At 35.4% G+C, this 13,223-nt stretch overlaps 1 protein-coding gene across 4 annotated transcripts in view; it reads right to left on the bottom strand.

Moving 5' to 3' along the window:
- Positions 1-851: 851 nt before the first annotated feature.
- LOC309392272 (OX-2 membrane glycoprotein-like) overlaps positions 852-13,223 on the bottom strand; it is a 15,146-nt gene continuing 2,774 nt past the window's right edge. For all 4 annotated transcript variants that reach the window (XM_081953332.1, XM_081953333.1, XM_081953331.1 and 1 more), the window contains 4 exons: positions 10,846-11,169; positions 9,750-10,013; positions 8,542-8,655; positions 852-3,114 (listed from right to left, as the gene is read on the bottom strand). In XM_081953332.1, the coding sequence (XP_081809458.1) occupies positions 3,107-3,114; positions 8,542-8,655; positions 9,750-10,013; positions 10,846-11,169 (710 nt within the window). In that variant the 3' untranslated portion in view covers positions 852-3,106. The remainder of the gene's footprint in view (positions 3,115-8,541; positions 8,656-9,749; positions 10,014-10,845; positions 11,170-13,223) is intronic.

Genomic DNA, 13,223 nt, shown 5'->3' with positions numbered 1-13,223 from the left:
GCTTCAAATGCCAGAGTTTCTGAGCCAACATTTTGGTTGCTAAGCAAGAGCATTGTTAAGTGAGTTTCACCACATTTTACTTGTTGGCCACTCCCACCCAGTCACATGGCCAGCAAGCCACTCCCACCCAGTCACATGGCCAGCAAGCTACTCCCACAAAGCAGGCCACACCTACCGAAGAGGTTTTTAAAAAATTTGAAACCCACTACTGGTGGATACCCATGGAAACAGTAAAAGTATTACATCTATAATCACCTGCAACAAGTCTTCCCCTTCTCCCCATATTGCCCATTGTGATTTAAGGAAAGCTAACAGGAAGTATACTTTGTATTTAATATTCTTCAGTAAATTCAGCTAGTCTTTCCATATAAGTGTATGCATGTAGGTCTACCGTACTTTTCCAGAGAAAGTCATAATATATCCATGTAGCACTGCAGTAGGAGAATATTCAAAACTAATTAATGTAAAATGGATATTAAAACTGATTGATAGTCTTAAAGTTGCAGTGGAAATACCACTCTTTTAAATGTGGAATGTTACTTAGTGTTGGCTGTTACTTTAATTAATAGCTTGCTCGTCTCCTGTATTTTTAAGTAAATCATTGTTTATTTTTAAAACATCATAACATCATTATTTCTTTTCAGTTAGCTTCACTGAAATGGAAGTCATTTTTCTGAAACCTGATAGTCGTTCTGCTGTTACAAGTGGTGTTACCATCCTTTCTGTTTCTTACAATATCCAGCAGATTAGTAAAATGAGCTTAGTGTGACAGTTGTATAAAGTCATGTCGCAAATATCTTGCATTTTGGGAATCAACAGATGTATGATGGAACAATAATAATTAAAGACACTTCCAGTAAACTGAAATTTTATACAGCATGACATTTTTGAAAAGAAAGTGAGAGTGTGCAACTGCTTCCATTACATGGTATAGGAACTGATACGAAACTCAGTAATAAACTCAGTGCTATTAATAGCAGTAACGTATAGATAGAGTAACTCATAATAAAACACAGTAAGAGTAATAGATGAAGCTAAAATGATTTTAAAAGCTAAAAATACATTCAAAGCAAGCAGATGAACCTAGATGCATTAGATTTACAACATCAACTTATAGCAAAGAGATATCTAAGCCAAGTATCATTGCCTGCAGGTTTTCAGAAATAGGACTATTAGATTTTGGTTTTCGTGGGTTTGTTTTTTTTATTTTTTGGAGGACGTAGACTTCTATAGCAAGGAAAAGTCAGTAAGTTGATGTCCAAAGCTAATGAGAAGCCATAAGGAAGTTTGTCTGGCTTGGTGCACTTGGTTAACCTATCAATTATAGCTCACTCAACAAACCAATATTTAATAAGCCAGGACATAGCCCAATATTGTAAACATAATAACCAGGAAAGCACTCTCTCAAGTTCACCCAGGAATTGTTGGAATTGCATACAAATGACATTTTATTAAATAAGCAAAAGTCATTACTTTGAATTATTTAAGGAAATGTTCAGGTAATATTCATTTAGCAAATGCCTCATTTAGAAATGCCACATTCACAGCTATTTACTTATTTATTCTGCTAAGTTTTTATCCCACCTTTGTAGATAACTCAAAGCAGTGAACATACTGTATCTAATACTCCGCCCTCCTCCTGCAGGCTGCAGGCTATATCTGCAGTACTGCAGACTACTTCTGCTAATCATCGACTGCCAGCAGTTTGGCAGATCGAATCTCACCAGGCTCAAGGTTGACTCAGCCTTCCATCCTTCCAAAGTAAATAAAATGAGGACTCAGATTGTTGGGGGCAATAAGCTGACTCTGTAAACCGCTTAGAGAGAGCTATAAAGCCCTGTGAAGCAGCATATAAGTCTAAGTGCTATTGCTAGTGCTATTTTCCCCACAACAACAACCCTGTGAAGCAACTGGGGCTGAGAGCATGTGATTGGCCCAAAATCAACCAACCAGTTTCCATGCCCATGCCCAAGGTGAAACTAGAACTCCCAGGCTGCTGGTGTCTAGGCCAGCCTTAACCACTATACCAAATAGTGATGCTGATTTTAAAAAAATTACAATATTTATATTGTATTAACCCTTGCAGTTCTGTAAAGCAACAAAAAGTGAAATAAAATTGTAATCACAGTGCGGTTTCATTTAATGAACAGTTTACTGAATAATTGAGTTGCTGGACTAAGTTGTAATCACTAAATGAAAGCTACCTATTCTTTAGCTAAAACATGAAGTATGTTTCTTTCCTCGTTTCAGAACAGCCGTATAAGCTGTATTGCACAGAACACTGAATGTCAGCCTCAGAAAATATCTGGAATTCTCTACTTAAAAGGGAAAATATGTCTGATGGATGAGAGCTTCTCTAGTCAGTTGTCTCCTGCCTCCTATAGTAGCAGCATGATTGACTATTGCGCATTTAGCACATCCATGTTACTAATAGGCACATATATTATGTGGTATTTTATTCAAATATTATATTATATGGTTATATGTATAAAGAAGTATTCTACAAATAGTTTAGGAAAATAATGTGAGAAATACCTGTAGGACATTTGTTTATAAATAATGCACATATGCAGAAACTTTCACAAACAACTTCAAATAAAATTAAGTCCAGAGACTTAAAAGCTTTACCACTCCTGATAGAATGCCATAATAAAAATATAGAACAAATTTTCTATTAAAAATTGTACAGTTCTAAACTCTAGGAAATCTATATTTGACACTGTACTGGACGGGCAGAAGAAGGTAGAGAAGAAGAGACTTTCCTCTAGCTACCAAGCATGAATCTGATCAGTGGTCCAGATAATCTAGCCATTCTTCCACATTTCTAGGAATAGGGATGATCACAATCGGCCACTGAACACACTAAAATTTTAGGTCACTGTTGAAAGCTTTCTTTTGGCTGGATGATTTGGTAGCTAATAGCCAATCGATTTCACTGTAGTGTGGAAAACTCAACGATGTCAACAGAGAAATGTAAACATCTTTTTAAGGCAAGTAGAGAAGCAGAACTTGGATCACATATTCATTTAAACTGTTGTTGCCTTCATAATGTGCATGGTTGATTGTTTTTCAATTCCATAGAGTAGACTGGTGCTGGTTGAATCCCTTAGAATCCTAGAAGAGAACAGACATAGTTTATATATTTCAATTTTGTTTTGTTTTTTTCATCTTGTTTAATGTAAGTGGAGCTTCCTCACTTTTCTAAATCTTTTTCATTTATTTTTGTAAGATTTTGTCCCTTGATCTTTCGGTTAAATTCTTTGTGGCAAATGATATTTTTCTCAGTGTTTTTACTTTTAATAATATTTCTATTCTATCCTAATCAGCAGTGTAAATAAACTCATCAATAAAACAAGAGCAAAAGAAATATGTGTCTCCAGAGAATCATTTAAATACTAAAACATTAATCACGTTGCTTATTTTTACTGCAAGGAATTAAAAGCTAGCTGAAATGTTGTTTTCCACGTCTTCCAGAACGCTGGAAAAGAAAGGGCCAAGTGTCCCTCTAGGGAGCAGCATGTTCCATGGTATGTAACCATCAAGAGACAAAGAACAATAATAAAATTATTCATGGTAAAAACTAAGACAAACATTGCAAACTATTATGATGACATCACCCAAACATTATTTCAACTTCCATAAGTTCTCTGAAATAGTATGTGCTATATTGAATACCTCTAGAAAGTGGAGTTTGAATTCCTGGCGGTAATGCCAGGGCAAAAACATGGCCATTGAAAAATAGCATCTATGATCCTCAGCCCACCTACTCCACAAAAATGGGAAATCACTAGACGCTCCTCCCAAGACATTCAAAATCAGATTGGTGGGCTAATTCTGGTGGGAGAAGGCAGTCTTGAAAATACTTCAGGGGAAAGTACATAGGGCTTTATAAGTCAAAGCAACACTTTGAATTTCACCCAGAAGCACATCAATTAGAAAGCAGCAGTTGGGTTTCCTTGGCACCAAACAACAGTCAATAAATGGGCAATTACATTTTGGATCTACTTGTTTCTGAATAGTCTTCTAGGGTAATACCACATCAGCACAACATAACTCAGAGGTACCGAATGTTTCAGCTATCTTAGCCCATGGTTGGAACAACTTGTTAAAAAGAACAGGTCTTCCCCAATGTGTGGGTCTTCCTTCTCCTACAATCATCTATCCAGTGCTTCCTGAAATACATTTCTTTGCTTATCATTATGTCAATACTGCCCTCCCTCATCAATGATTCTAGTATTTTGTACTATTTGTTTTTCCTGGTTCTGACCATAATATGCAGAGCATTTTTGTAGAAACACTATGTCCAATTTATAGTCAATCATCTACACCCCTGAATGATAATCTTTATCCAAACATCCATCTATCAACCCTTACGACAATCCTACCCACAATACTCACTATCTACCCCATTCATATAACTTCCTAATAGCCTTGCTCTCAAATTTTCACAGAACTTCTGACCTTCCTTATACACCTCTGCTGCTAGTGTTTTATAATATGACAGGTATCTTCCTCTCATTTCCCTACTCAATGAATATGGAATGCCATTCATTACTCATTACGCCTTGTCTCTCCCAGGGAGCAAATTTTCAATCTACCAGTTGGATTGTCAGCCTCATTAGGTAGACCAGACCAAAATCATCTCCAAGGAAGATTAAAACTACTTTTATTGAGATGGGCTATAATAACTCTGTCTTACATTTACCTCCACTAAGCTCCATCTTTGCTCAGTCCATATTCTTCTTCCCTACTATCTCCACATCCTGTGTCCCATCTCTTGCCTTTAGTCTAACTCTTTATTTGCAGCATTCTACAAACTGCATACCCTTCACTCTTAAAACAGTCTACTCCATTGCTTACTCTTTTATCTTCAATCTTACCTATACTACAAAATTCTCCCTTCAAATTCTCCCCTTCCCCAATACCCTCCCTTATATTACCCTTAGCAATTAACCATAACAATATATTGACAAAAAAAATTTTTAATTGATGGCAGAAAAATGTTTCCATGTACTTTTGTTTTGTCCCTTTGATTTAGCCTCTACATACCTTTATCAGTCAGGATTTTGTTAGCAGGGTACTGAGAGGACAAAATGCAGTGTGAAATGTTCTCAAGTTAGAATTCTAAGTAACATTATGCTTTCATAGAATTGTGATATTATGATCAAAGAGTTGTGTCCTTTGTGCCACCTATATCAGAGTCCAGAAGAGATTGTATAGATATCCAAGAAAACTATTCTTAAATGCTTATTTTGGGGAGCATTTCTCTCTTCAATTTATTTGTTCTTTCTCCAAAGCCCTAATCTACTCTAAAATCATGTAATCTATATTTTACTAATAATTTAAGTCCCTTCTAGCCCAAACACAATGGAATTTAATGGTATTAAATCCACTTTCTGGATGTAAAGCTCATTAAGTAAACTCAAGCACATAAGCTAATTCTACTGTATTGTAAAACTACAGTAACAGCATCTTGCAAATCTGAAAGTGGAATTCTCCTGCCATCACCTTTATAATCCAATAACCCAGGGAGCCTAAGCTTCTTGCTCCACTTTCTCTCCTCCCATTATGTAGCTGTTGTCTCTTAACTGTTCCCTAAGCGGCATCTCTTTACCCCATCTCTCAAGTTCATTCCCCACATGCTATTAACATCGGATGACTTTGGACTGGAGGAAAATGCAGGTTTGTGCTTTGTTAATTAGCAGGTTTGGACCCAATCAATATTTGAATGGAAGATCTACAGGGAATCGCACGGCTGTAGGCTAAACTGGAAAGAAAATTATATGAATGTATCCAAGAAATCACCACAAGATAAATTTGATTGGAGAGAGGTTTTACTTTCAATAGTTGCTTATGTAAACATCAGTGAAATAAAAGAAAGGGGCAAGGTCAGGTTTTTTACTGGAAAAATACCGGTACATCCTGCTTATTACACAATGCTACCATTTGGAAAAGATCCCTTTCCATTTTCCATCAAAGCAAAATGTTTGAGAGTAGAAAGAGCCATTTTTGCAACTGAGTTGTAAACCTTAGTGGGCATATTGAATATTCTTCCCAGAATCCTATAACTCCTGCAAGGAATGGAAGAAAAATTTAACGAAGATTGAGCAGAAACTGAAGTGAACTAGCACAAATAGTTGCTAATTCTTCAAAGCAGCATCACTTCCCCTCAGCTTTTTTCTCTTCCCTTAGCTGCTTATTTAATCCTCAGCATCTCCTCTTCCTTCTACAGATTCACGAAATGGGTTTTATTAACCTTCCTTCTCATTTTTCTACACTGATCTTTTGTCGGGTACAAGCCAAAAGCCATTACAAAAACAAGCAAACCTCCTTTTTGAAGTGTGGGGGGGGGGGGAGGATCATTTTAAATTCCTTGTTTCTTCAGCATAAATTACAGCAAACTGATTTTCAGGGCAGTTGAAGTTACCATGCAATAAAATACTTTTTCTAATGCATCTTAGAGATGGGAGAAAGGAGCATGTGAAAATATATCTAAGTATCATACATTCAAAATTCATATCAGACGTCTTTGTTTTATGAAAGGAAGTTGGCATTATCTTTCCTAATGACATGTGGCTTCAAGATAAAAATGTGCAGGAAAACACACCCCAGCGCTTCCCGTCAAAGCATTCAGTTGTGTAAATACGACCTTTCGAATTTCAAGATCTCTCTCCAAAAAAAGCCAGACATTCCCACACTACCTCTATACTCCCAAATACGCTATCAATTTTATGAGTTAAGAAAAGTTGGTGTTCCAAACATATTTTAGCAGTTTTCTGTATGGTGAACTCTCACATTCAGAACCTCTTATCGCTCATGATTTTCCCCCCCCCATAAATTCTCTAAATCTTTCATTGCCGTCGTCATCGTCGTCATCTATTTATGGTCAAAAAACATAGAAACGAAGAATGATTTGCAAAACTGAAAATTAACTATTCTGCCAGTATGGGCACTTTTCCATATGAAGACACACATACACTGTATGGTAAAAAGTTGTTTTTTTTTAATGTATTTAACACTCCGCAAACAAAGAAATGCTTGTACTTTCTTGCATTAAAAAGTACTAGTAAAAATAGTACAAAGGTAAAACTATATAAGGTAAGATAAAAATAATGAATAGGATATTACATTGGGGGGAAGTACTCCAGCACTGCTTAGTGCTGGCGTAATTTAAAATGATCCTTTTTTCCCTTCTCACTTCAACAAGGAGGTTTGCTTGTTTTTGTAATGGCTTTTGGCTTGTACCTGACAAAAGAAAAATGGAAAGGAAGGCTAATAAAACCCATTTCCTGAATGTGTAGAAAGAAGAGGAGATGCTGAGGATTAAATAAGCAGTTAGAACCATTCATACAAAAGGGAAGGGAGAGAAAACTGAGGGGAAGCGATGCTATTTCGAATAACCAGAAACTCTTCGTGCAAGTCCGTTCACTTTTTGCTCAATCTGGGTTAACTTTTTCTTACATTCTTTGTAGGGGGTCATAGCATTCTGGGAAGAATATTCAATATGCCCACTAAGGTTTACAAATCAGTTGCAAAAATGGCTTTTTCTACTCTCAAACACTTTATTTTGATGGACAATGGAAAGGGACCTTTTCCAAAACAGTAGCACTGTGTATTACAGTAGCAGGATGTATTTCTCCAGTAAAAAACCTGACCTCGCCCCTTTCTTTTATTTCACTGATGTTTACATAAGCTGCTATTGAAAGTAAAACCTCTCCCCGGTCAAATTTATCTTGTGGTGATTTCTTGGATACATTCATATAATTTTCTTTCCAGTTTAGCCCACAGTCGTGCGATTCCCTGTAGATCTTCCATTCAAATATTGATTGGGTCCAAACCTGCTACTTAACAAGGCCCAAACCAGACTCAAACCTGCTTTTTCCTCCAGTCCAAAGTCATCCGATGTTAATAGCATGTGGGGAATGAACTTGAGAGATGGGGTAAAGAGATGCTGCTTAGGGAACAGTCAGTTAAGAGAGGGAGGCTCAGGGGGTGGCTTCCGTACTTTTATAATGCTGATACAAAGATAAAAAATTGGATAATTATACAACAGTGGCATCTTTATTGGCATCCCTTTCAAAAAAAACAATATCTAATATTTTCTCCCCTCCAAGATCTAACTTCTTTCAAATATGGTAGGGAACTAGAATGTACAAGTAAAGTGCCTCTAAAGAATGCTTGCATAGATGTATCTTAAGGATTTATATGTTTTATCTACTTGATACGATGTCAGTCAGTGGGATTGAAATGTCTTTTAGAGATCTTTAAAAACTTTTACCAGGGAGAACAAAGAAAAAAATTGAGTGGAACTAGTATCTGTTCCAATATAGTATTATGGATTGTGCTCTTTTCTAATATATTAGTGCACATGTAATGAGTAGGATGGGGCAAACTATCCCATACCATTATATTTGTTTGATATAATCCAAGCAACTTTATATTCTGTAATCATATGAAGAGAATTTATTACATGAAATCAAGTAGTAAAGTACTAAAGATAAAAATGCTTGACAAATTATTTTTTTAAACTGAACAATTTACCTCTCTGTTTTTTCCTTTGTCGTCTCCAGCAGCATACAACCAAAACAATAACCAGGATCAGAAGAATCAAAGTCAATACAACTGGTATCACAGGAAAATATTTTTTGATACCGTCTGCATGGGGAAAAAAGAGAATGTTACTGCAGCTGACAGTATATAATGGGATCCATATTACTGAAACTCCATCAATCCACCCCATTAAAGCCTACAAAGAAGGTGTGTTGCAGTTGCCATTGGTGAGGGACCTCTATTTGGTGAGATGTTAAATCTATCTATATGTTGTACAATTAAAGAATTTCATCATGAACATTCTTTAATTTCACAACATATAGACATATTTAGCCATAGTTTCAATTGGGAAAATGTGACCATCCTAGACCAACCAAGTCCAAAAATACCAGAGAATTTCTAGAAGCCTGGTACTCTGACAAATCAGCCTCTAATAGACACATAGACATTAACAACATCTATAGACTATGCAATAGAGACTATCACCCAGCCTAAAAAGGAACACTGTGGACCCAACCACATCTCCACAAGCAATCAGCATCCAGATCATCATACTGTAAATTAGCTGCAAGGTTAATATCAAACCAACAATCAAGTATATGATACCCCAATCAACAAACTGCCAAACAGCCAAACTTTGTGTTGTGTTGTGTTGTGTTCTGTTCTTTTCTTTTCTTTTCTATTCTATTCCAGTAGATAGATTCAGATTCAGGCTGCAAAATTCACCCAGCCTAAAAAGGAACAGTGTGGACCCAACCATCTCTCCACCAGCAACCAGCATCCAGACGATCATACTGTAGATTATCTCCAAGGTTAACATCAAACCAACAATCAAATAAATGATACCCCAATCAAGAAACTGCCAAACAGCCAAACAGTAAACAGCCCAACCAAAGAATCTCTAAGACCACCTCCACCAACACCAACAGGGCAAGCCACCATTGATAGCAAACTGTACTCCTTACTAGCGCTGATGATGTTAGCTAGTTTGGGTAATGAAATATCTGCAAGAAAACAAGCAAGGTCAGAGAGCATCAAGGACTCCTCATGTCAACCCTGAGCTACAAATATTCTCCTTTATAAGTAAAAAAAATATTAGCAGAAATAAGATTTTCAAACACTCTCCCACATACAGACATAGAGTTTTACCAGCTTTTTGAAAAGTGCTATTATTGGACCTATTTGTTCTATTAACTTACCTAGTTCTTTTCCTAGCACTTCAATACTTTCTATTTTTCCTCTGTGAGAAATGTGGCAAGTCAGCCCTTGTTCAACATTTGATTTGCTTGTAAAAATGTTGCTTATGACCGATAATGTGCCATTTGGGTTTGTGATATCCTTTTCTTCCTTTTCACCTTCTGATGGAAACCATGAAATATTTGGTCTTGGGAAACCAGTTGCTAAACATTTGGCACGCAAATGATTATCAGAGATGTTGTAGTCTATAGATGTTTTGAGATCATCTGTGACACACATCACAAGATCAAAACTTGATTAGTATAGCAATAATAGTAGCACTTATAGACTTATATCCATTCCATAGGGCTCTTGTAATATAGTATAGGAGCTCAAGGGAACAATAAAATGTAAATGAGGAAACGACTAGATTATATGCATTCTTTCAAATGGAAAGTGGACTTCTGGCTAGAAAATTCACATACCGTAATCATTTCTAGGTAACATCCTCAAATATCATAGAAAGTACCATTAGGTCTCTTTATATTTTATGCAATAAAATACAAATCAGTCCTGTGCCCGATAACATAATCCCCTGTTAATCTAGATAGAATCCTTTTTGCTCTCCAAATGTTTTGTATTTCAATTGATATCAAACTTAGACAATATCCAAGAGATTGTGTGAAGTATTCAAAATATTTGGTTGATGCCAAATATAGTGCTATACACAATATCTTCTAATTTAAGCTAACTGCAAGGTATTGTGATTTAAACTTTTGGAGGGAACTAAACTGTTTCTGCATTATATGAGTGGTAATAATTAGATCTACTGTAAGAGATATCAACTGCATTGTTGCAGTAGCCAAAAAAAAAAAAATCTCACAAAACAAAAAACCTCAAATGTTTGCAAAATAAAATGAATGTGGACTTTCTGATGTAATTTCTATAAAATTCCATTAAATTTGTCTTGAGTGAGGACTATTGATTATTATTTTTCCTTGCATAATTTAGTGTTCTATACCCTCAACTAAAGCACATGATTTATTGTAATAATGCCTCATTTAAAGACAAGGCCTGATCAATCCCCCATTGAAGCTAGTTTTATTTGGGCAGACTTACCATAAACAGAAAGACAGGGCTGCCCCATGTGAGGCCCTACAGGAAACACAAGAAATGAACACTCGTAGCAACCATTATCTTCTGTGCTCACATTCGACAAATGAATAGCAGTATCTTTAGGGCTCCAAATTATAAAATTGATCCGATCTTTGTGTTTTAAAACAGTTGAACCTGTATCTTTCTTATATGTTGCAATGTTTTCATCATTTCCATTCTTTTTTTTGGTCCATGTAACTTGGTCAACATTAGACTGTTGTAATGAAGTACATCTCAAAGTGACACTGCCACCTAATTCCACTTCTTGATTGCTTGTCATTACCGAATCTGGTAGAACACAAAACAGTTCATAATTGCTAATTATACATGCACTTCAGATAACAAATATTTGTCTTTATAGAATCCTTTCTCCCTAAAAGCCATTTGAGTAAGTTGCCTTTATAAATCCAAAATTGCTCTGCTCATTTTAGCCACTCCTCCACTTGTCTGGTAGATAACAAGAACTGCCTCTGCAAATAAGCAAACAGCTTATTTCATCTTCATTATCTCTTCATTATCTGTTCTCAGATAATGAACATCTTCATTATCTTTTCTTGGGAACAAAGTAATAGTAATAGTGTATATATAGGTCTTTCCAAAATTACAAATGACAAAGAATATACTGGAAAACATTCTGAGTGGTCTATGCAAATGTAAGAATATTAGTTGTGCAACATTTAAAATATATGATTTCCTCAATTAAATATAATGAAAGCTGTTCCATAAATACCTTTTACTAGATTTTAACTTGTATTCCCTAGTTTATAAATAGAGATGCTATTGTCTCTATTTATAGGCTACAACTTATATTTATAGGCTATTTCTACAATCATGTAAAGTTAAGGCAAATATATAGAAATAGCTTCTCTATTTATAGGCTGTGGAATGTATTCAAAACTAATAGAAGGTATTTTGTTCTGATTTTTAGTGCTAAGTTAAAATTCCTGCTACTCTTATAATGTTCTTGCTCATCTTTGTTAGGCTCTTGGATTAATTTCTACAACACTATTATTTTTTTCATCAATTATCGTAAGTATTCTATCGAATGCTTACAAATCCAAGTTACAGAAGAAATATAGAATCACATAGGACTGGAAACGTGATGGAGGTGATCAAGCCCAACTCACTGTTAGTTCAGGAATTAAAATTAAAGCAGTCCAAAAATATAGCTGTCAGATGCATATAAATGAAAGGGACTCTACCACTTCTCTGTTATTAGTTCTATTTATTAAATTGCTCTTATTGTTACAAAGGTATCCCTATGCTTCAATCAAATGTTTAAACCCACTATGCCATATCTGTAGTCTTATTTTAACTTGTAATAATATAATTCTAAAAGCTGGAATGGTCCCCGTTCAGACATTCATGGCTTTTTAGTTCACTGTTTATAACAAGATCATTCTGAAGGTTTTCAATTTATAAATGTACTGGTAATGCAGATGAAGGCCATGTCACTTGTAATGGAGATAAAATAAAGGAACAATTAATACAGTAGGGTGCAAAATAATAGATAGAATGAAGAGTTGTAAGTTAGCTGGTAAAGACAATTGTTGATTCGCTGAACACATCTTAAAATGGAGAATCTCCCTAATGTTTAGTACAAGCAGAATAATCTATGATCTTTTTTGGACCAGACTGCTTTTAGACTTCTCTTAGCACCAGAGAAGATTAGGGTTTAAATAGCTGAAATGTAAATCAATCACAGTTGTACTCTGCAAATGTAAATTTATGTTATGTAGGCTAAATTAAAGATTATTGAATGAAATGGGTTAAGAAGTAATGATGCACAGCTCCATCCCAGGCCTATCAACTTGTATAAATGAATATATTGTCCAATGCTTAGCATATCTGTGGTGAATTCACATTGCAGGTGCTTAAATTTAAAAATACTCTGACACTTCAACAAGTCTAGACACAACTTTAGCCGAATAAATCCCAGAGTAGTGTAGTTAGATGAAATATCCGAGAAATCTTCAACTTTTAAGATGCAATCACAAGATCAACACCTTTTGTAATCTCTTCATTGTATACATTCGTTTGTAAACGACCAATCATTTTATTTCATTACTATATGTCACAGTACGGTCATCTACATTCCTTTCATCTGCAGGTTGAAAGTTTCAGACTACTCATGCTATAAACAATAAACTATAATAAAATACCATGTAAATGATGCAAGTTCATGGTGTGTGAATAGTGACATACTACATTTCATACCTATGCTCTCACAATGTCAGTATTAGGCAGCTGTCTACTTTTAATAGCCATGGCTTTCTTTGAACATCTCTTAGCATCTGAAGATAATTCTACTTTTATAAAGCACAGAAAGGTTAAATTCAAAA

Source organism: Natrix helvetica (assembly GCF_964273705.1).
Source record: "Natrix helvetica genome assembly, chromosome: 4".
Taxonomy (NCBI): domain Eukaryota; kingdom Metazoa; phylum Chordata; class Lepidosauria; order Squamata; family Natricidae; genus Natrix; species Natrix helvetica.
Note: the sequence above shows the minus strand (reverse complement) of the source record. Positions and strands in the feature narration are given on the sequence as shown.